This window comes from Sarcophilus harrisii, chromosome 4, assembly GCF_902635505.1.
Source record: "Sarcophilus harrisii chromosome 4, mSarHar1.11, whole genome shotgun sequence".
NCBI classification, from domain to species: domain Eukaryota; kingdom Metazoa; phylum Chordata; class Mammalia; order Dasyuromorphia; family Dasyuridae; genus Sarcophilus; species Sarcophilus harrisii.
This window is the reverse complement of record NC_045429.1, coordinates 363215164-363239836: the sequence shown is the minus strand read 5'-3', so window position 1 is coordinate 363239836 and position 24673 is coordinate 363215164. Positions and strand designations below refer to the sequence as shown.

Sequence of the window (24673 nt, the reverse complement as noted above, 5' to 3'; positions counted from 1 at the left end):
TTGATTGAAAGAAGTTGTAAATTTTTTAAAAAATTGTATCCTACCACAAGCCACAGCTTTGTAGTCACAAATTAACAGAGAGCAGAGTGCATATCTGTAATCTCTGTCATCAGGAAAACTGAGGCTGGATACTTGAATTTGAAGGATCTCTGCTGCATATGCTAAGCCAGAATCACAAAGAGGGCAGATAGATGGAGCAGTGGATAAAAGTACCAGGCCTGGAAGTCAAGAAGACTCATCTTTTTGACTTCAAATCTGGCCTCTGACACTCACAAGTTACGTGAGTATGGACAAGTTACTTAAACCTGTTTGCCTCAGTTTCCTGATCTATAATATGTGCTAGAGAAAGAAATGGAAAAATACCTCACTTTGCCAAGAAAACTCAAATAGGATCGTGAAGAATCAGAAACAACTGAATAGTCATATTTGCCCGGCACTGCTAAGTGTTAGGAATACAAAAAGAAGCAAGAGATAGTTCTCCTGCCCTCAAGAAGCTTACAATCTAATGGGGAAGAAAATGTGCAAATAAATATATACCAAGCAAGGTATCTATATGATAAATAGGAAATAATTTTAAAAGGTGTAAAGTACTTGAATGAAGAGGGATTAGGGAAAGCTTCTATAGAAGGTGAGATTCTCTCCTTCTTTGTTTCTGTGCTTACCAAGCTGAACTTATGCTGCAAGAAGCAACATGGAATAGTGAAAAAGAGATACACTCGAGAGACCAAGGTTCAAATCCTACTTTTGACACTAGCTATGTGACCATGGACCAATCACCTAAAATTTCTAAGTTGCATCCTTTGTAAAATAGCAATGATAAAGATCTGTAGTATCTATCTTATGGCACCCATTTTGAGGATCAAATGAGACAGATAATCCATGTAATGTACTTTGCAAATACTGTTTCCCAGGTAGAATCTGATGTCCTACTTGAAGGTAAAAATTATTTTATGGTTATGTTTTTGATACCTATTGCTTAGAATAGTTCCTGACATATAGATAGAAATGGGGACACAACCGGTGATTTCACTGGTCTAGGGAATTTCCAGGGAAGGAATATCTTTCTAGTAATGTAGGTTGGTACCTCCTCTGAAACCTTAAGAGTCCTAGAGAGTTGCCTAGAGTCCTGAGAGCTTAAATGGTTTGCTTGCAATCACACAACAAGATGTGTCAGATGTGAACCTGTCTTTCTGGAGTAGAATATGGTTCACAGATGGCCCCAAAGTTTCCCTTCCATCCTGCCCTCAATACTTACTTGAGTGGGTACATGCGAAGGGCAACATCCATGCCTGGGCAGTAGGATAGAAAGGCTGCCAGAACTGTCTCTTCTATTAACCCAAAGATCAAGATCTTGTTGCTAGGAAGAAAAGGTACATGGGTGTGCTAGAGAAAAGGAGAGGAGAGTGGGCAAGGGATAAAACTCTCAGGAAGGATGAAAGGGAAATTCAGAGTTAGGATGTCAGGTGGGACAAGTCAAGGACATCTTGAGAGTGGCCAGCTCTCTTGATGGAGGGCTACAGAGGCTTGGGATACTTGTGTAGTGGGGAAGGCTCACTTCATGCCCTGCTGGAAAAGGGAGTTTCGACGGGTCTTGCAGATGATGAGATCAGTCCATTGCACTTCTACAATGCTGATGAAGAAGGCTGTTTGACATGTGTACTCTACCACCTTCCGCTGCTCATAGGTCTGGGAAAAGAGTACAGTGAAGGTCAAGATCAGGAGGAACAATGAAGTCCCAGTCCAGATAGAGAAGATAATGTTTGAAGAGAGGGTGGGATAAGGGGGGAAGGTTAGGTTAAAGAGGAGGCAGGAAGGAAGAAATTAGCCTCTCCTAAACAAATCCTCCCAAGATAAATGGCTTTATATCCAGCTAAGTAACATGGGCCTGGCCCTCAGGACCAGTTTCAGGACTCTACAGGGTATCTGAAGAGGGGTTTACTAAAAAATTCCTTAAACCAAATTCACTACTTCCCTTGAGAAAATAAACATATGGGGGCAGCTAGGTGGTGCAGTGGATAGAGCACCAGCCCTGATGTCAGGAGGACCTAAGTTCAAATCTGGTCTCAGACACTTAACACTTCCTAGCTTGTGTGATTCAGGGCAAGTCACTTAACCCCTATTGCCTCAGCAATAAACAGACAAATAAATGTCTTGTAGTTCTTTGAAGAGGAATTGGAGGATGTTTATACTTTAAATTAATTAAGAGGGATCACTGGTATAGAGAGTCAAGGCAAATACCCAGACACCCAACTATATACACATTTTAAAATATATGTGCATGTGTATATTCCATACATAAAAAATAGGGTAGAGCACTGCTCTAACTCAATTAATTGAGTTTCTGTTGATGGGTGGCCCTTATCGAAAGACATAATTCTGAGAAATTCAGGATTGGGGGTGTGAAGGTTGGTATCCTAAGAGGCTAGACATATTGCTCTGAAATGTTTATTTTGTGATATCTGATGCCAGGAGAATAAGCAGATGGATTTCGAAGAAAGGAAGCACAAGGAGGTAAGAGAATCTTGGTGTTGGTCTTTGGAATCTTAGCTGGAAGCTAACGAGGGAAGAGCCAGCAGAGAAAACCTCCAGGGACAAAGGGGAGAGAGATTAGACAGAACAGAGAAACCCAACAGAACTAGAGCAGAGAGCAAACCGTTGCTTGGCAAAGAGCTCATTAGAAACAGTAGAAGATTATTATAGAAATGTACTTGGGTCAGTTGGATGGGAGGCAGTGGAAGAAAGAAGTTGTTTCTTCCAGTTTCATGCCCTTGTTCTCTCACTCCTTCCCATCATTAGGATTTTCCTCACTTCTCTCCATCATTTTTTCCCAGTTCACTTACCCACTGCTGTCCATAATGATCTTCCAGATCATTCAAATGATAATCATCCCAATAAATTCTGATGCCCAGCAAATGTGATGGAAGGAAACCATTCTCTGCCAGTATCACAAAGTAAGTGAAGAAGCCAGCCAAAGCCTGGATCATCCCTGTGAGAAATCAGAGGAAAAAGAGGAGGGGTTTGGTTAGAGAAAGACGGAATCTAAATAGAGGTCATAGAAAAAACATAGAGATTGGGGACCCTGGTGCCATTTATTTTGGTGTGTACTCCAGGGGATGTGGAAGATTTCAGAAGCTTCTTCAATTCTTGCAGGACCCACTATTCCCTCAATTTGAAAGACACTTCAATTTGTATTTCATCCCTAACTTCTACCTAGATTTTAGCCTCAATTTCTCCCTATCTTCCCACATGTAGTCAGTCAGTCATCAAGTCCTATTGGAACTTTCTGCCCAATGTCTCTCCTTTCCATTTTCAGAGCCTCTACCTTATTACTCTGAACCTGAACTATTAAGGTTGCTTCCTATAGTTATTCCTCTCTTCAGTCTCTCTATCCCTCCTACAATCTGTCATGAAACATTAACGCCATTATTCTTCCTAAAATGCTATTAGTGGTCAATTGTCAGACAGATTTGCTTCCCATTTCCTGTTGGACGAGGTTGAAACTCCTTAGCTGGGCATTAAAGACCTTCCATCATCTGGCTCTCAGCTTGGTCCAACCTTCTTTTCTAATGGTTTCCCCTTCACAAACCCTTGTGTTCCTCCAAGAACTGTTTGTGCTTTGTTGCCTCAGTTGCTTCTGCAAGTAGCACATGGTAAGTGCTTAATAAATGCTTGCTGACTGAATCCAGCCCCACTCTCTGGATCAGTTCTTTCCTCTGGGTCTGATCCTCCCTTCTTCCTCTTCACCACCAGTGGTCTGGGTGGTTGGTCTCTTCTTTCTTGTATTTTCAAGACATTTATTCTTTGTAGCCCTGATGGAGCCTTTACCACATATTGACTTATACTAGTATTTACTTTGTTGGTGTAAACAACCAGATTATGAATCTTTCATGAGCAGGGGTCCTGGCTTAGACTTCCCTCTATCCCCACTGCTCAGTGCAATTTAATACATATTTTTATAGATATTATATATATATGTATATACATTTTTTTATATCTATTTATATAAAAGGAAAATGACTTTTCCCCACCCCAGATAAACTTTGGGTAGGGTGCTGGGCTTGGAGTCAGGAAGATCTGAATTCAGATCCAGTTTCAGACCCTTAACTGACTGTATGATTCTGGGCAAGTAACTTAGCTTTTATTTGCTTACATTTCCTCATCTATAAAGTGAAGATGGTAATGGCCCTTATTTCACAGGGTTGCTGTGAGGATCACGTGAGATATTTGTAAGTACTGCTTAGTACATTGCCTGGCACATAGTAGGTCTTTCCTTCTCCCTTTTCCTTTGGCTCTTCCCCATCTACCACTGGCCCCTGTTTTGTCTCCCAGAGCCACACCTATTTGCCCATAAGCCATGCTGATGAGCCGTCGATTCACCAGCTTGTCTCTCTTGGGGTCCCGAGGCATACGTTTCATGATGTCGCTCTCTGCTGCCTCGTAGGCTAAGGATATTGCAGGGACCTAGGGGAAGAGGTGACATGAGACTCAGAAAGAAACTCAAATTACTTAAGCTTTGCCCCTTTCCCTCTCTACAAATGTTCCTTAAATCCTATCCTTTCCCAATGAAGGCTCCCTTCCAGGCTGTATCCTCACCATGTCAGTACCCAGATCAATGCAGAGAATGGTGATAGTGCCCAGAGGCAGGGGTATATTGATGATGATGAAGAGCAAGAAAGGGCTAATCTCAGGAATATTGCTGGTCAGGGTGTAGGCGATGGATTTCTTCAGATTGTCAAAGATGAGTCGGCCTGTGGGGATATATCTGGGTTATCAGAAAGATTATAGGGGAGGCAGCTAGGCAGGAAGCAAAGGAGGTTTGGGGGAATAGCCAGGGAAATGAGAAGGTGGAATTCTTTGAGTTCTCACCCATGCCCACCAAGGCTTTCCAGGATATGGAGGTATTTGCCCTTAGCTCATGCAGATAAATTTTGGGGCTTAGGATCCTTAGGTCTTGGTAAGTCATGTTTCTTCAGGAATCCATATACTGATTTTGGGGTTTTCTGGTATCTTGTGGAATGCCATTATTCTGTGGATGAGTTTTATGCTAATTTTAATTCAGCCATGAAAGAGCCATAACATTAGCTACAGACCAATCTGGCTCATGCTATTGGGAGGAGAATGCCAGAGGGAATTCTGGATGGATCTTAGTTGCTATATTAGCCTTACTATAAATCAGACTTGGGGAGGAGGTTGACTGGGGAGACTGCTGGAAGGGAATGAAGAAATGGGGTGGCAGAAATAACCTTGGGCAGCTCAGCCATAATAACATCAAAGAGTTAAGTCACAAGTCCACTGACCTCTCTTGTATCCCTCACCTTCTTCCACACCAGTGACAATGGAGGCAAAATTGTCATCCAGAAGGATCATGTCAGCTGCCTGCTTGGAGACATCAGAGCCAGCGATCCCCATGGCAATGCCGATGTCCGCTTTTTTCAGAGCAGGAGAGTCATTTACTCCATCCCCAGTCACTGCCACAATGGCACCCTAAGTGGGAGTCAGAGATATAAAGGAAGGCTGTGAGTTAATGCAATGCTCAAGACTCAGAAATCATCACGACTACAGGTATCTCTTCACTCTGTTGTAGGATGGGGTTTGACTCTTGCTGGATTGGAGTCTCCTATAGCTCCACCCTTTCCCCAGACTGAGCCCATTTCAGGGTTCTCTGGTATAGCCCACTAGTATTCTTGGCCTTGAACTTAGTTGGAACCATATCAGCTTTAGTGAGTGTGAGGGAACAAGGTTCAAAATTTCTGTATCAACTCCTTCCTCTATCTACTATAAATCTACAATAACAGGAGATTAGGACTGGAATAAACCTGAGAAATTATCCTATACTGCCCCCTTCATTTTATAGGTAAGACCCAGAGAGGTATAATGTTTTACTCACGGTCACCCAGCTAGTTAACAGCAAAACTAGTACCAGAACCTAGTTGCTTAATATCCCAGGACAGTGACTCCATGACTTTACAAATGACCAGAGATCATGTATCCCACCTGTCTCTGAAAGGCCCCCTTGCTTTTCTCCCTGCACCTGTCTCTGACATCCTTCCACAATGATGAGCTTTTGTTGAGGCGAAGTTCGGGCAAAGACGATCTCAGAGTGTTCTCGGAGTATAGCATCAAGCTGCTCCTGTGACATGTCCTTTAGTTGGGAGCCATGTACCACACAGGCTATCGCATCCCTGGGGGGGGGGAAGGATTCTCTGAGGTGAGTTCTCAGGGTGGGAGGTCTTGCAGTTCCCAGCAGGATTTTCTGGGGAGACTCTTAGTTCTTTGCTTTTGTCCAACCAACCTCCTGAATGTCCCTAACCATACTATCCCTATGCGTCATCATGGGATTATAGGACTGAGAATTAGTAGAGACTTTTTGACATCATTACCCTTATTTTATAGTCTATAGGTCTTCACAAATGGTTTTATTTATAGTCCTTAAGTCTTCATATTCCATTTCCTCGCTTTTCCCCATCCAGAAACCTGATAGTTTCTCAACACACTAATGACCTTTCCTAATCCAGTTTCTTAAATTGCTATCCCTCTTCCTGTTTTCCTTTAATTATTGCCTAATACAGAGACATTTCTCTATTGCACGATGTTTCTGAACATGCATAAAATTGGCAAATCTTAGCCAGGAGACTGCTGGCATGGAGTAAGGGATGAAGGACACAAACTAGAAGTCAGAGGGCCTCACCTGGGCTCCACCTGGCTGACAGAGATGTGTAGCCGAGCAGCAATATCCTCCACAGTCTCACTGTTTTCAGAGATTATTCCGACACCTTTGGCGATGGCCTTGGCAGTGATAGGGTGATCCCCAGTTACCATGATCACCTGGGAGGTGAAGAACCATTGTCAGAGCTGCCCCAACTACCCCTTTTTATACAGGGATATGAAGTTCTGTAGACATACAGAATTTTGTCTTTTCTGAACAGGGCTTAGAGAGCACAGCTCCAGTGAAGGTACAAAATAATGGAGTTGGATGAGACGACCTCTATCTTGGATACCACTTATGGGAATGAGCAGTGTTATAAAAAGACAAGATTCTGGATTGTCTGGGGGGCATAATTTTTCCAGGACATGAACACATCTTAGAATCAAATTCATACTGATGAGATTTGTGTCACCCAATGGACAATTCCGATTGGGTTCACTACATGGTTAAATCTGGTCAGGTCATAAGTCCAAGCTAATGCTGGAACCCAACTATTTCTACTGCCAAGGCTGCTAAGCTTGTCGGGTTAGTTTCAGAGCTTAGGAAACTCTCCAACAGACTCGTGCCTCAGGTTCTGGCCCTGGCTATCTGGCCTTAACCTAGAATGACTCAACTTATTTTCTAAAGTCCTGTGAAAATGGTGTCAGAAGGTTAAAACTCAGTAATAACTAAGAATGATTCATTTTATATTTGATGACAAAGTTTACAAAGTACTTTCTTCATAGTAACCTATTTTCTCTATTTTACAGATAAAACTGAGGCTTAAAAGAGGTTATATGCTTTGCTTATTGTCACAAAGCTATTAAGTTTTGGCGATGGAATTCAGGTTCATTGTGATCATTCAATTCTACTACCTTCTTTATTTTGATAATTCAGGATATCCAGGATCTCATAACTCTTGAGTGTAGATTGCAAGCTACATACCTTCTCATCCTATGAAATTCTAGTCCATATTCTTCCATAAATTCTACATGCAGGATTTACTAAATGTTGATGATAAGAAACACCAAATGCAAAAAAAAAAAAAGAGTTTTTAAAAAATGGACTGGCAAATAAAATATATGATACCTAGAGCCATTCTCTAGTAGAAAAATAGCCAATGGGCATGAATAAAATTTTCTCAAAAGAACTGCAAACCTTTAAAAACCATGTAAAGGATTGCTCCAAACCATTAAATATTAAGAGGAATGCAAATCAAAGCAACTCTTGAGGTTTTACTCTGCAAACTGGGGAAGATGACAAAAGATAGGAATAATGTTGGAAAGGGAGCAGAAAGACCAACTCACTAAGACATTTGGTCAAGCTAGGAATGGATTCAGCCCTTTCAGAAAGCAATTTAGAATTATGTTATAAAAGTGACTTAAATGTCTACACCATTTGATTCAAATATCTCATTACTAAACATATCTCAGGGAAAATAAAGATAATGTTAGAGATACTTTCTGTGGTAGCAAAGAATAGAAACCAAATAGATTAGATCATTGAACAAACTATGTCTTGCAAAGGTAATGAAATAGAATTTCCCTTTAAGAAATTATTAATACAAATAATGAAACAGAGAAACTTGGAAGACTCATATGAACTTATGCAATCTAAAGAAAACAACATTCATAATGACTGCAATAATGTAAATAGAATGACAACAGCAAAACCCTAAATGCTATGTAATTATAATGAGCAAGGTCATCCTGTGAGAAGAGATGTGAAAATACATCTTCCTTTCTCCTTCCAGGAGTGTTCATAGGTGTGGGACACAGCGTATATTGTTAGATTCATTTGCTATACAGACTTTTTTTCCTAAACTTTTTTCTTTCTCTCTTATTCATTCTTTATTATAAGGGAAAACTTGTTCTTCAGGGAATGAGAGAGGGAGCTACTTGGAAATGAAAAAGAATATTAATAAGATGTTTAAAAGTTGTGTTAAGTACAAAGGTTTTGTGAAGTAAGGAAATGACAAGACCACTTTCTTGGAAGATATTAGAAGATTGTGGAAAAAAATAAAAATTTCTCAATTTTGCTTGTTTCTGTTTTGTCTGCTAAGACTGACTGGCACACTAGAACAATACTTAACAGAGAACTCAAACTCCAAATAACCTGTAAAGGTGAGAGGCAAGGTTAGGTGGCACAGTGGATAGAGTGCCAGTTCTGAAGTCAGGAAGACCCAAGTTCAAATTAGGACTCAGACACTTACCAGTTGTGTGAGCCTGGACAAGCCACTTAGTCCTGTTTGCCTCAGTTTCCTCATCTGTAAAGTTACTTAGAGAAGGAAATGGCAAACCATTCCAGTATCTCTGCCAAGAAAATTCTAAATGGAATCACAAAGTGTCACTCATGATTGAAATGACTTAACAATAATAATGAGAGAGGAACCATGTTAGGATTGTGCTTTATGAGGTTAAATTGTTGTAAAGGATAGAGAGCTGGCTTCCAAACAAAGATGATGTGTCAGATAGCTGCAGTAGCTGGCTCCAGGGAAGAGACACATCTGAGGAAATGCTTGACCCAGCTCAGCATGAATTGACTTGGCAGCTGTGTCACTATTTTCCTGCCTTTTAGGTTTTAGAATCTTCAAGGGAGAGAAGTAGTAGCTCAGTTTTGGGAACTGCTTCTCAAGATAATGTGCAATGGGAGGAACTGGGGAAATCTGGGATGGAGGAAATAGGGAAGTATAAATGTCTTTAAATAATTGAAGGCTATCATATTTGTGTGAGCATATAAGTCCCATTTCTACTAAATTTCAGAGATACTAAGAAATCACAATTTTTTTTGGTTTAAAATCCTTGGTTGAAACTGAATAAAATATTAATCAATATCCTCAGAAATAAAAGAAAATGGAATATCCAGTTTCAGAAATTGTCAAAGATGATCACATTTTCTAACCTTGGTGAATTAGAGAATAGGATTGCTGTCAACCAAGGTAGAAAAATGGGAAGTGGAAAATTCTTTTGAAGAAATGTTAAGTTTATTTGTTGAGTTTGAAGAGTTTACAGAACATCCAATTATGCCCAAATGTCAGTTCAAAACATGGAAGTGAAGCTCAGTCATAGAGAGTTTATTGTTGGAAATAGTTACTTGGGAATTCTGCTGATTTCATGGAGGTAATGACTGAAAACATGAGAGTGACTGCTCTGCCTGTGGGAGCGAATTTTAAGAGAGCAGAGAAAAAAGGATTTGGGGAATACCCATTTAAGGGATACAAAGAGAATGAGGAGACACAATGGATACATGGAAGTAAGGGACAGAGAGTCAGGAAGAGAATTAGGAACACAGTATCATTTAAGTTGAATAAAGCTGGAGGAAGTCACTCAAGTTGAGCTGGCTAGGTGCACTACAAACCTTGACTGTGAATACTCATGGCAGCAATGTAATCAAACTTCTTTCAGAGACAGTTCTAAAACTTTTTCTTTTATCCTTTAAATGTCTCACACCTTCCCCATCTCCCCATTTATGCACAGCTCTGGGCCTTACTCATTACTTTACTGAGAAGATCAAGGCAATTTGTCACATACTCTTAATCTTTTCCCTTTTCTTTAGCTCAAAACCTTTTGACATTATTTCCCACACCTCATTTCCTCCATTTTCCAATAATCAAGTGGCTCTTTTCCATTCCAAGGCTAACCCTGACTCTCTACATATGGCCTTTAATCCAATCCTCCCACATTTCCTCCAGCAGATTGACCACTCAATTACCCTCCCCACTCAAAGTTCAATTTCTCTTTCTATTGGTTCCTTCTCTACTGTCTTTAAACATGGGCTTTCCTATCTTGGCAGAAAATATTTTTTAGATCCTATTGCCCCCACAAACTATTGTTCGATGTTTCTTTTTCCTTTCTGAGTCAAAATCCTAGAAAAAGCTGTCCACACTCATTGCCTTTCTCCTCTCATTCACTCTGACTTCTGACCTCATCACTGATTGTTCTCTTAATTCTTACTAAATTGCCAAATCTAAAGGTGTTTTCCTTAGTCTTTATCCTTCTTGACTTCTCTACAACATTGGATATTGTTAATCACCTTCTCCTGGGTTTTTACCAGGTTTTCGTGACATTACTCTTGATTCTCCCACTTGTGACCTTCTGTTTTCTTTATTGGTTCATAATTCATATCACTTTTTCTACCTGTGGATATCCTTTAAAACTATATCCTTGCTTTCTTTTCCTCTTACCTCTCTTTATTCTCTCCTTTGGTGACCCAGCTGTCATGAATTTAATTATCATCTATAGAAAGAAAATTTAGAGAGCCACATATCTGGCCCCAAGAGTTTCTCTCTTGAGCTCCATTACTATACTGACAACTGTCTATTGGGAAATTTCAAAATGGATATTCCATATTCACATAAAACTCAACTATCCAAAACCAGAACTCATTGTCTTTCTCCGAATCTATTCCTGATAGTTGAAAGAATCATTTTCTTTCAAGTCGTCCAGGTTCATAATTGTCATCCTTGTCTTCCCACCTTACCCTATATTTCCAATTAGTTGCCAATCTTGCCGTTGTCTATCTCCAGAATCTCTCTCAACTCTAGCCCTTTCTCTCTCTACTCACTCAGCCACCTCATTAGTTCAGACTTTTTATCATCTTTGAACTACATTATAGCAAAGGTCTCCTAATTGAAACTTCTCCCCACTGTTTCCATAGTCTTCTCTTGGGGTGTAGATGGCTCTCTTCATCACTGAACAATTGGAACTGGTTTGAATCATCTCTTTGTTGAAGAGAGCCACGTCCATCAGAATTAACCATAGTATAGTACTGTTGTTGAAGTGTATAATGGTCTCCTGGTTCTGCTCATTTCATTTAGCATCAGTTCATGTAAGTCTCTCCAAGCCTCTCTGGAATCATCCTGCTGGTCATTTCTTACACAACAATAATATTCCATAACATTCATATCCCACAACTTATTCAGTCGTTCTCCAATTGATGGGCATCCATTCAGTTTCCAGTTTCTGGCCACTACAAAAAGTTTCCCAAAGATTCTTAATTGTGGGTTGCAGCCCTATGTGTAACTGAAGTGGGGCTTGTGAAAAATTTGGCAACATTAAAAGGTTTCTGAATGCAATGAGTAAAAACTACTTCAAAATCAAATGTATCATGAATCTGAGGTGTTTCTGGCAGTACTTGTCCATGTTATGTATCACAGGACTTCAGTGTAGCCTTGGTTCTGAATCTACAATGTGAACACTTTGCACGGACGCCGCCAGAAATACCTCAGATTCAAGATAAGGTCCCATAATAATATCTTGGGTGAAAAGGGTCATGACTGGAAAAAGTTTAAGAAACTCTCATTTGGCCAAACTGACACATAGCACTCTTAATGTCCCTTCCTGTGCCTTTGTGCTCTCCCACTTAGAACACTCTCCTTCCTTCTCACCTCTCAGAATTCCACATTTCCCTCAAGACCCAGTTCAAGTACCACTTTATAAAAGAAACATTTCCTGATCTCTTTCTCTCTAATTATCTTTAAGCGATTTCAAATTTGCTTTGTATTTATTTTGCATAGATTTATACATGTTTCTGCTGATGGAACATAAGTTGAGAGGAAGGATTGCTATATTTTTTGTTTTTGCATCCCTACTTCCTAGGGTGCTTAATATAGTAAATGCTTGTTAGCTGATTTGTTGACTGTCCTTTATTTTCAAAGAGGATCAATGTTGGGATTAGGGTACAATGTCCTTAATTGTGGCTGATCAGCCCCCCTAGCTCAAATGCCAAATACACATTTACCTAAAAGACTGTTTTATAGAAAACTCTCAAAAGGCAAGCACTCACACTTAGATCAGAAGCAGCAGTTCAAGGACACTCTCAAGGTCTCCTTGGAAAACTTTAGTTTTGATTGTATGACATGAGAGAGATGGAAACACCCATCATGGCATAACCAGCACAAATTCCATGAGCAAAGCAGAATCACAGTAGCACAAAGAAAGTGTGAACTGTGCAAATCCAGAGACATTTCCATCCCCAATGTTTTAACAGACTATTTGAGTTTGACTTGTGGTAAAGTCTTCTGAACTCATTTTGATTGGTTGATTTATGAATTGATCAGAGAAGGTATCAGGGGAAGACAGTATTAAAAAGGAGAAAATGTTCAATTAATATCTAGTCTAATCTAATCTAAGAGGTCAATAAAAATCTTTTATGTGACTTTAAGGTTGACAATAAGCAACTAGGTAGTACAGGAGAGAGAGCATTGGGTTTGAATCAGGAAAACTTGAGTTCAAATTTGGACTTAAAGATACTTACTATCTCTGTGACCCTGATTTAACCTCATTTATCCCAGTTTCCTCATCTGTCAAATGAGCTAGAGAAGAAAATGACAAACATGATTTAACCCTATTTACCTCAGTTTCCTCATCTGTCAAATGAGCTAGAGAAGAAAATGGCAAACCACTCCAGTATCTCCTGCCAAGAAAACCCCAAATGAGGTCATGAAGAGTCAGATATGACTAAAAAATGACTGAACAAGGTTCACAAACTCACCTGAACCTCAGGCACTGTGGTAGGATATCACAACTATTATTATCATCATTTTAGACATGAGGCAATTGAATCTCAGATCAGTTAAGTGACTTGCCCAAGATCAACTCAGTAAATGTCAAAGGCTGCATTTGAACCCGCTATCATTTAGAATTCTTTAAAATTTGGAGTTTTTTTCATTACAGAATGAAAGAGGATGACGGCAGAAAAAGACCAGAAGATGTGGTTATTTGGACTATATTAAGTCTCCAGCACTCTGGGGACAGCATTTTTTTAGGAGATTAGTAGAGACAGATTCTGACTGCAAAAAGTTGAGGGTACATAATGAAGTGAAGAAAGGGAATACATGCTGCTCACTTTAGGACCTTGGGAGGGAAGGAAAGGAGAGATAAGGTGATCACTGGGGAAGTGACAGAGTCCAGGGAAGTTTGTTTTCCATTTTTTAGGGTTAAGAAAGACCTGACTTGACATATGGAAAGCAAAGAGCCTGCAGAAAGAAAGAAGTTAAAAATGTAGGAAAGACAATGATTAAGATTGTGGAGACAACAGTCCTCTTCCCTAGTGGGTCTTTAAGCAAAAATACAATAACTACTTCTTGAGGATGCTATAACTTGGATGCATGATTTGTTTAGAGGTTGGACTAGACAATCTTCCAGCTTTGCAATTCTATATGACTTTTATGATCTTATTCTTCTACCAGATTTACCAAGGATGGGCTAGAAACATTGTTGGTGGATACCAGACATCTGAGTGTATTGAGGTGGTTTTTTTTTTTAATATTTTGTTAAGTTTTTGGTACATTGGTATAATTTTATGTTTTCATTATAATGTATATGTCCTATCTCTAACTCTTACCCTGAGGTGGATCTCCTTGAGTATAGGGTTGTTGTGTAATTCTCTCCAAATAGTTGCCCAAGAACAGGCTAGTTTTAACATGGGAAGCTTATTTGCCTGACAAAAGTATGTCTATCGAGGAACAAATTACTGGGAAAATTGTGTGTGTGTGTGTGTGTGTGTGTGTGTGTGTGTGTGAGAGAGAGAGAGAGAGAGAGAGAGAGAGTGGTTTGTAGTATAGGCATCCTACCTTTATCCCTGCACTTCGGCACTTGCCTACAGCATCAGGTACAGCAGCCCGGGGTGGGTCAATCATGGATATAAGCCCCACAAAACAGAGATTTTTTATAGGGAAGTTGACATTGTCTGTATCAAAATTAAAGTCCCCAACATATGGGTCAGAGAGGTTCAAATAGCAGAATCCTGGAGGGAAAAAACAAAGAAAAGGTAATTCAGATACCCCTTCTTCTATATCCCTATGCCTTAGAATCCTATACCCTTTCCCAATCCGCTGTGCCTTAGCATCTTGTACCTTTCCCCAATCCCCTGTTTTAACATCTTTTACCCTTTCCCAATCCCCTATGCCCAGCATTCTTCCTTAGCTTTTATGGTCTTCTCCACCATCCTTAGGACCCTACTCCTCCAGACCTTCTCCCCTTTTCTGTTCACTCTCCCCAGTTTCTCTCACCTAGCACACGCTCCCCTCGTCCTCCCAGTTCCATGTAGGCATTCTGGAAGGCCTCTTGAGTCTTGTCATCCAATGTTTGCTCTTTGCCATTTACCAGAATAGTAGAGCAACGCTCTAGGATTTGTTCTGGAGCCCCCTTCATCACTAGAAAATATCTCATGGAGGTCTCATCTCGAATGTGGATCGATAGCTAGGGAGAGAGAAGACGCTGTGTAAGGGAAGGAAGAGAAGGAGCTGTGGAGGAGAGGTGCCCTTGTTCCTTATTTTTCCTCCAAATGAGGTTTCTAGTCCATCTTTCCAAATTCTCCTTAAGACTGGACCAATACTCAGGCTTGAGAATGGGAAGGGACCTTAAAGATCAATGTTAGATAGATGAGGAAACTGAAGCTCTGGGAATAGTGATGGGTTGACCATGATTCCCTGAACAGCAAGGAGCTGAGCTGGCATTCAAATACAGGTCCTCTGACTCCAAATAAGCTCTTTTTATACTACACTGCACAGGAGGTGCTTTTCTCTTGAATTCAACTCATATCACACCATTATGGTTTTTGTTACCTACTTTGTGCATTGTAATTTGTGGGCTGAGTTTACTGGGACTGGGAGTTGGAAAGAGGAGATAGGCTGCAAAGAATGCTGATTCTGGAGCTTAGAGATCCTTGTTTGCTTTCTGGAGTTGGTTGCATAAGGCTTTGTGACCATGGGTCAGACCCTGAGTCTCTCCAAGTCTCAATTTTCCCATTTGTAGAATAGGGATATGGGGCAGTTAGATGGCACCATGGATCACAGAATGCCAGGTCTGGAGTCAGGAAGGCTCATCTTCCCAAGTTCAAATCTCGCTTCAGAAACTTATTAGCTGTGTGATCCAGACCAAGACACTTAATCCTGTTTACTTTAGTTCCTCATTATAAAATAATCCAAAGAAAGAAATGGCAAGTCACTTTATTATCTTTTCCAAGAAAATCCCAAATGGGCTAAAAAATTGTTGCATGCAACTAGAAAGAAGTGAACAAAAATAGGATTAATATCTGCCTTATCCACTTTACATGGCTAAGAGAAAAGTGGTTTATAATCTTAACACTATAGAAATGTAAGCTGTTATTCAAAGAAAAGCAGAGCAGAGTTTGGTCATCTAGGTGACTCAGTAGTTAGAGCATGGGGCCTGGAGTCAGGGAGATCCAAGTTCAAACGTAGTGTGAGCCTGGGAGAGTCATTTCACCATGTTTGCCTCAGTATTCTTATCAGTAAAATGAGCTGGAGAAGGACATGGCAAATGGCTCCACTATCTTTGCCAAGAAAACTCTAAATAGGGCCATGAAAAGTCAGATGGGATTGAACAATAAATCTCTCTCATTAGACTGTGAACTCCTTGAGAGAAGAAACTTGTCTTTTGCCTTTTTTTTCTTATATTCTCAGCATTTAAAACACAGTGCCTGACATATAGTAGGTGCTTAATAAATGCTTAATGACTGACTGATATTAGCTATGTCCCCAAACCTTTGTCTCATTTTGTATCTTTCTGTCAGAAAGCTCAGACTCCCGAAATCATGATTGATCCTTGCATTGAAGAGAAGCCTCAAATCTTTCAAAATGGTTTTTCCTTATGATGTTCCTGATAATATATAGTTTTTGTCATTCTGCTCACTTCATTCTCTATGAATTTATTATTCAAATGAGTTCAAATACATCATCTTAAGTTTATCTGAAATTGTTCCTTTTGTCATTTCTTATGGTGCAATAATATCTATTATTTCCCTGTATCGTAATTTGTTCAGTCAATACTCGATTGATGGGTAGACCTTTAGTTTATTTGTTTCAGTATCAAAAGTGCTGTTATAAATATTTTTACATGTATGTATTCTTTTCCTATTCTCTTGTTTTTTTTGGGGGGGGGGAATAGGCTTAATAATGGTAATGTTGGGAACAAAGAATTTATATAGTTTTAGTAGCTTTGGGAGCATACTTCCAAATTTCTTTCTAGGATGGCTGGTCCAGTTCCTAACTCCTCCAGCATTATGTTAGTAGGTTATATTCATGCAGGCCTTTCAATTGTCATTTTTTTGCCAGTCTTATGGGAGCTGGGAGAATCTCAGAACTGCTTTAATTTGGAGCACTGTATTTTATTTTGTGGGGAGGCAATTAGGGTTAAATGACTTGCCCAGAATCACATTTGTGGTATCTGCAACAGCAAGATTATATAATGATCATTTCTGATGGAAGTCGCTCTTTTCAACAATGAGATGATTCAGGCCAGTTCCAATGGTCTTGTGATAGAGTCAGTCATCTGCACCCAGAGAGAGACTATGAGAACTGAGTGTGGATCACAGCATAACATTTTCACTTTTTTTTTTTTTTTTTTGCTACTGTTTGCTTGCATTTTATTTTCTTTCTCATTTTTTCCCTTTTTGATCTGATTTTTCTTGTGCAGCATGATAATTGTGGAAATATGTATAGAAAAGTTGTACATTCTTAACATATATTGGATTACTTGCCAGCTAGGGGAGAGGATGGAGGAAGGGAGGGAAAAATGTGTAATACAAGGTTTTGCAAGTATGAATATTGAAAATTATCTATGCATGTTTTGAAAATAAAAAGCTTTAATAAAAGGAAAAAAAAATTGTGTCTTAGGAAATAGGCCTGAGGAGGAGACTCATGGGGAAATGACCAGCTGGAATACACACACTATTAAGTTTGCCATTTTATTTGGGTGCAGTTCATGGTATCCCAAAACAATTACAAGAGTTACAGGAATGATCACTGATCCCAAATCACCATAACAGATGTAATAATAATAACAATAAAAAATCTGAAATATTGTGAGAATTGTCAAAATATGGCAGAAATACAATGTGAGCATTTGCCATTGGAAAAATGGTACCGATAGATTTGATCAACATAGGGTTGCCACAAACTTAAATTTGTAAAAAAAATAAACAAAAATCTTAAGACCCCATAATATCTGTGAAGTGTCATAAAGTATAATAAAGCAAGGTATACCTGTACATGTGCAATTCAATGACTTGTTAAAATATAAACTTTATTATTATATAGTCCTTTCCAATTTATCAAATATCAATCCTTTGATTTTTAGTATTTTCATATTGTCTCATGGAATCCTTGCTTTCTGTTTAGTCCATTCTAATTTTCAGTAATCTAAATTCTTGGCTATGGTTAAATTTCCTTCTCCATCTCTTTTTACAATTGAGGAAACTGAGGCAAACAAGGTCAAATGACTTGCCTAGGGTGACCAGCTGGCAAACATCTAAGACAGATTTGAATTTAGGAATTCAGGAAGAGCCTCTCATGCTCAAGTCACTGGCCACCTAGCTATCCTTTCTGCATAGTATCTGATACCTAATCTGTTCCAGTAGTTGACTTCACCCTTTTAAAGCCAGTATCAAATTATTTTCATCATTACTGTCGTATGTGTATGTATTTGTAGTATATGTATATATATGTATATGTATTATAGTCCATGATTGTAGTATATGATTTGAGATACAGGCCCCCTCTTTCTTTTTATTTAAAAAGGGTTTTGTTTTTTTTTTTTTTTTTTTTTTTTTTTTTTTTTTTTTTTTTTTTTTTTTTTTTTTTTTATTCTTCACCTTTTGTTATTTCAAATCAATTTCTTTCTGTTTTTTTTTGTTTTTTTTTCTAGCTCTCAAAAGTAATTCCTTGGTAGTTTGATTGGTACAGCACTAAATAAATTGATTTGAGTAGCACAGTTATTTTTATGTTGACATGGCCTATCCAGGAACAAATGGCATTTTCTTACTTATTTAGGCCTGTCTTTATTTTTCTGAAGAAAATTTTAAAAAATTTTCCAGTTACATGTAAAATATTTTTTTTTTGGGGGGGAGGTTATACATGTAACATTCATTTTCTACATATTTTCATATGAATCATGTTGAGACAAAAAATCAGAACAAAAGGTGAAAACAGTATAAATAAGGGTTTGATTACTTGCCCAGGGTCACAGAGTTAGTGAGCACCTGAATGAGGCAAGATTTGAACTCAGGTTTTCCTGATTACAAGTCCTGGACTCTGCTATATCTACCTGTATCTGTCACCAACTCGTCATATCACGGAATATAGAAAATTCCCTTCTTTTCTTATTTTTATAAACAGTTGATATAATATTAGAATTATTTTTGCATATTTGAGGATTTACTTGTAAATCTATATGGCACTGAATTTTTGTTTGCTTTGTTTTGTTTCTATTCCTTTAGTAGCTTATTTAATTTCTTTTTCTGATTAGTTATTTAAATCTCAGCTTCTTAAACTATGGTTCATGATCTCATAACTGAATGTTGGGGTTACAATATTATGATTTATTATAAATAAATGTTTGATTTGTATACCTATTTTATATGCCTATATATCTAGTCATGTAAAAATTTCTTGGATGAAAAAGAATCACAATGGAAAAAGTTTAAGAAACCTTGATTTAAATGCTCTAGGTTCTGTTCATTTGAAAATTTCATAATTTAAAATATTAATTCATTTCATTTAAATTACCAGTTTTGTTCGCCTATACTTATACAATTTTCTTTATTTCAAGTTGCTGTGAATTTTTCTTTCTTATTTTTAGTACAATTTGATTTTCTTTTTTTAAAAAAAATCATGCCAGATATTCATTTTATTTTTATTTTAAATCATGTTTTTGCTTAATTTTTTTTTTTTGCTGAGGCAATTGAGATTAAGTTACTTCACACATCCAGCAAGTGGTGTGTCTGAGACCAGATTTGAACTCAGGTCTTCCTGACTTCAGGACTAATGCTGTATTCACTACACCGATTAGCTGCCCCTTGTTTAATTTTTAAACTTTCAATTTTGTTATCTCTTCTTTGATTTTTACTCTTTCTACCTTGATATTTGGTTAATTAAAAAAAATTATTGTTTTGCTAACTTTTTTTTTTGATGACATGTCCATGTTAAATTTGCTTGCCTTCTCAGATGGAAGAAGGAGAAGAGGAAAAAAGAGAGAAAATCTGAAACTTCAAAATTTTAAAAGATAAGTGTTAAAATTGTTTTTACATGTAATTGGAGTAGAATATTAAATTTATAGAGTAAAAAAACATAATCCACAAAAATTAAATTACATGTTCATCTAAATGATCTGTTAAAATATAAATGCTATATCATTATTATATTCTTTTGTAATTGACTAATTAAGCTAATCTTTTGATTTTGTTTTAATATTTTCTTCTTATCTCATAGAATCATCACTTTTTGTTTGGTCCACTCTAATTTTCAGGGTGTTGAATTCTAAGCAATTAATTTTCCTTGTCATTCTTTTCTTCCTACTTATAGTTTCTTTAACATTACATTTCTTCCAAGTTTTCAATAGTTCTTGTGGCTAAGATATCCTTATCTCTGAAGTTCTACTTAGACTTGTGTAATTATTTGTTATCAAGTATATTAGTAATGGAACTACCATTTAATTAATCTACAAAACTCTTTCCACTGCACCATGCTGATACTTTTTGTTGTTGTTGTTGTTGTTCTGTACAATTCTAAGGACTTCAGAACATTAGAGTTTTCAAATCAACAGATTTATCTTAAACACTTACTGTATGCAGGAGACTGTGCAAGATGAGTTATATAGACAAAAGTGAAATAGTCCTTACTGTCAAGAAGATTACATTCTATTAATCTCCTGGTCATTTTAATCACTTCTCATTCTTCTCTTTTTGAGAAAAGGAAATGCTCCCAATGAAGATTATAATCTTGACATTACTTGACTTGATACTGATTTATAAGAATTACCTAATAACCAATTATGCTCCTAGTCTAATCCTCATCTCCCAACTTTTTTCTGTCTGTTCTCCCTTTCCTTTGATTTTATTTTTCTTGCACATGGCTCCATACCTGGTACTTATTGGTGGAGTTGAAGGGAATCTCTGCCACCTTAGTGTATTTCATCCTCATCTCAACTACCGAGCCATAAGTTTGTTCAACGAATTTGAGTAGAGCTGATTCAGAAGCATCACCTGTGGTCGTTCTCTGCCGGGAAGGGGCTAGAGTCACCCCCAGGAGCAGGAGTTGGGGCACCAGGATTCCCGAGAGTCACTGGGAGGTAGAGGGTCCACCCATGGAAACGAGGCGATGGATGGATTGGGAAGGAGACACACGTGCTGGATAATGAGAGAAGTAACTAACTGAAGGCTGGGAGGACAGGGCTTTGGAAATACCTTCTTTCACTATGGATCCAATACCTTAGTGACAGGGATTTTATCTTGACCTGGTTGAAATTCAGCTCGGTTACACAGACCAGCAATTAGAGCCAAAATAGACCAAGTTTCAGAATTCTTGTCAAAAATCTTTCCTGAGAAAAAGAGGAATTTGTGAGTATGGGATGCAAGGGGATAAATTTTAGAAATACTTTCATACCCTGTTTCTTATTTAAATGCTTCTCAGGGGCATCATTCCTTTTCTCAAAGCCCACCTTTTAGAAGTCTTTTCTTTTCCCAATGTTACCATTCCTTCCCTTTCAAACCACTCTCCTCCTCCTTCCTTCCCCTTTCCCCACAAATGCTCCCAGTCACCAGACTGGTCCTCAGTGGTGTCAGCCTCAGATATAGTCTTGTCAAACCACATGTGGGCCACAGTCATCCGGTTCTGGGTCAGGGTGCCTGTCTTGTCTGAGCAGATGGTGGAGGTGGAGCCCAGGGTCTCTACAGCCTCAAGGTTCTTGACCAGACAATTCTTCCGAGCCATTCGCTTGGCTGTCAAGGTTAGACACACCTGGGGTGAGGGTGGAGAGGAGAAGGAAAGGAAAAGGAGCTCAACCTGGTATTTCTTCTGGAGTTGCCACCTCAGCCCCCTTTCCTTTTAAACCCCAGGCTCAGAGCCTTATGTAATAATAACTGACATTTATATAGCACCTACTACATGCTAAACATTGGATTAAGTAAGGCACTTTAAATTATCTTATTTGATTCTCATTACATGTGAAGTAGATTCTATGATTATTATCCCCATTTCACAGATGAGAAAACTGGGGCAGATAGAAATTAAATGAATTGCTCAGGATTACACAGCTAGAAAACATCTAAAGTTAGATTTGAAATTATTTTTAATTTTTTAAATTAAAAAAATTTGCAAGGCAATTGGTCTATGTCATATAGCTAGTTAAGTATTAAGTACCTGAGACCACATTTGAACTCAGCTTCTCCTGATAGAGGGCTGGAACTCTATCCTCTGAAGCCATTTAGCTGCTCCTATGAGGTTAAATTTGAACACAGGTCTTCCATGCTCTATCCACTATATTACTTGGCTGTCTAAAGCATCAGGAAGGTACATTCAACTTGCGTTTTCAGAAGGCTGCTTTCACACAGTTCTGAAGCTCAAGAGCTTCAGAGCAATGAGTCATATCTAGTTGGAGCCAAACTAGACAAGGGCTATGACGAGGTATGAGAGGCTGTAGAACTGATGTAGAGGGGAGGCAGGAGTTTGGGAAACCAAGAATAATATTCTCATCATTTAGGAGCATAAGCCTATAAGATTTAGAGCTAGAGATCTTAGAGAACAGCTAGTGCTTCCCTCTTCATTTTACAATTGAGGAGACTGAGTCCCAGGGAATCCCAATGTTTTGCCCAAGGTTATAGTTAGTTAATAACAAAGTGGGGATTTGAATATAATCCATGTTTAAGTGTAGAATGCCTACAATTGTGAGCACTATCTTAATTTTTGGAAGGAAACACTAAAGAAATAGGAAGCATAGACTCTGCCTTTCTGGATCTTAAAATTAGAAGAGAGAGACTAGAAATACATATATACACATTTATATACACACATAAATCCATATATATACACACACAACATGCAAAAAGAAGAAATATACCAAAGAACACATAAATAATTTAGTTCATCTCAAAAAAGGCACTTTATTGAAGCACTGTAAAGAAATGCCCTTTCCTTTGCTGAGGTGGGAATTAAATTACTGTGGGGGTGGTACTGTAAACCTGTGAATATTTCCCTGGGGAGAGAAATATGAGCTCTACTGAAATCAGTCTGGGTAGAACTTTGCAAATGTGGCAGATTGATGTCCTGCCCCCAACCCCTGGGTTTGGAAGTTGGAGGTTAATAATAGGGGTTGAAAGGGGTCAGGAGTCCATCAACTTGTCATGAGACAAGGGATTGAGGAGATTGGTTGAGGCAAGTCTAGGGAAGGGACATCCAGAGTTTTCTCCAAAGATGAATGTAGTGGTAGGTCAATTGGTGACTAAGCCAGATGTTAGTTTAGATGGAAGAAGGGTCTATTTATCCTGACCATTACCGACCAGATAAGGGATACCTCTTCCATGAAGTCCTTATTGTTGTTGTTCTGTCATTTCATTCATGTTTGACCCTTCGGGATCCCATTTGGGATTTTCTTGGCAAAGATACTGGAGTGGTTTGTTGGTTCCTTCTTTAGCTCGTTTTACAGGTAAGGAAACTGAGGCAAACAGAATTAAGTGACTTGCTTGGGGTCACACAGCTAAGGAGGAGCTGCGGTTGGATTTGAATTTTTATTGATTCTAGGCCTGGTACTTTACCCACCTACCTGCCCTGAAATCCTATTTCAATCATAATTGAAAGTGTTCTAGATTTGCAGGAATAGGTATTAGGTTTAAGTTCCTGGATTTGCCACGTATTAACTAAGGAACCTCAAAGCAGGTTGTCTTCAAAGGGTTTAATTAGATAGTCTCTAAAGTCTGCTAGTTCTACATCTATGATTTGGGGCTTTTGGAGGGTGCTAATGAAGTTGAAATACTGACAAGTGCTACCAATCTGGGAAACTACAAGTACGAGATTTGACACATTTCTAAGGTTTAAGCTAGTTTAATTTGGAGAAGTTTATCATCAAAAAACTGACTACTAGAAGATGATTTTTAAAAATTCAGAGCAGTTTATAAAACCACCTATTAAGATAACAGAGGGTTTGTTATCTCTATGGATAAAAGGAACATCCACATCAATGAAACAAGAAATCATTTACAGTATCCATGTATGATATAGCTTTCTATCTAAAGCGCAATAATTCTTTACTTGATATGTATATGTTTTTAACCTTTAGTTTTAAAGCTTAATGTTAAATGTCTAAGACCAGATTTGAACTCAAGTCCTTCTGATTTCAGGGTTCATGCTCTATCCACTGCATCACTTAGCTGCCCCTTAGGTGATGCTTTTAAAGCACTGGGATGATGATGAGCAAAGAGCCAGTAAGATCTTTACAAAAAAGAAGAGAAAGAGGTCTAAAATCTCAGATGGGATTGGAATCAGAATGTTGTCTTTTTTTTTTTTTTTTTTTGCTTGGATTCCTGAAGCTTTGTGTGGCAGAAATAATCTGGCGAGGAGTTGTGAGAATCTAAACAATGGAGAAAAAAGCTATATAGCACAGCACCTTATGTAAGGAGTTAACAAGAGCTATGTAGTGGGTAGAAGACTGTTCTTGAAATGAGCAGGGCCTGGCTTATAATCTTGTCTCAAATACTTATGTGTTGTATGACTGGAAAAATCACTTAATTTCTCTATGAATCATTTGCAGAATGAGAAGATTGGACCTGATGACTTTCAAGGTCCCGACCTATGATCCTATGATCAAAGGAGGCAATAAGGAATGTCCTCTGGAGAGGTGACCCAAGGTTCAGGTGTGAATCTTCTGGTAGACAATCATCTGACAGGGAGATGAGTATATAAAAGCTATTTATTAAGGCAGTTAATAAATATTTGTGAAGTATTTACTATGTGGCAGGCATAGCATTGGGGACACAAAAAAGACAAAAAGACCATCCCTACCATAGAAGAACTCACAATCTAATGGGAAAGGGGGAGGAAACATGCAAGCAAATATATACTAAACCAGCTATGTATAGCATAAATAGGAAATAATTAACAGAGGGAGAGCCCTGAAATTAAGAGGAGATGAGAAAGGTTTCCCATAGAAGGTAGAATTTTAATTGGGAGTTGAAGGAAGCCAGAGAACCAGAAGGCAG

General features: G+C 38.4%; 1 protein-coding gene and 1 long non-coding RNA gene across 7 annotated transcripts in view; one reads left to right on the top strand and one right to left on the bottom strand.

Moving 5' to 3' along the window:
* Nucleotides 1-24673, bottom strand: part of LOC100918637 (sodium/potassium-transporting ATPase subunit alpha-2-like) — a 66061-nt gene that overhangs the window by 9835 nt on the left and 31553 nt on the right. For 4 of the 6 annotated variants that reach the window (XM_031966854.1, XM_031966853.1, XM_012548003.3 and 1 more), the window contains 13 exons: nucleotides 21242-21440; nucleotides 20912-21021; nucleotides 20565-20699; nucleotides 14697-14886; nucleotides 14259-14431; nucleotides 6689-6825; nucleotides 6032-6182; nucleotides 5316-5484; nucleotides 4594-4748; nucleotides 4338-4461; nucleotides 2841-2986; nucleotides 1556-1686; nucleotides 1256-1357 (listed from right to left, as the gene is read on the bottom strand). In XM_031966854.1, the coding sequence (XP_031822714.1) occupies nucleotides 1256-1357; nucleotides 1556-1686; nucleotides 2841-2986; nucleotides 4338-4461; nucleotides 4594-4748; nucleotides 5316-5484; nucleotides 6032-6182; nucleotides 6689-6825; nucleotides 14259-14431; nucleotides 14697-14886; nucleotides 20565-20699; nucleotides 20912-21021; nucleotides 21242-21440 (1922 nt within the window). The remainder of the gene's footprint in view (nucleotides 1-1255; nucleotides 1358-1555; nucleotides 1687-2840; nucleotides 2987-4337; nucleotides 4462-4593; nucleotides 4749-5315; nucleotides 5485-6031; nucleotides 6183-6688; nucleotides 6826-14258; nucleotides 14432-14696; nucleotides 14887-20564; nucleotides 20700-20911; nucleotides 21022-21241; nucleotides 21441-24673) is intronic. The other 2 variants (XM_031966856.1, XM_031966857.1) reach the window with 2 other exon arrangements.
* Nucleotides 20695-24673, top strand: part of LOC116423359 — a 33210-nt gene continuing 29231 nt past the window's right edge. The window contains exons 1-2 of the long non-coding RNA XR_004233945.1: nucleotides 20695-20846; nucleotides 24226-24328. This is a non-coding gene — a long non-coding RNA (uncharacterized LOC116423359). The remainder of the gene's footprint in view (nucleotides 20847-24225; nucleotides 24329-24673) is intronic.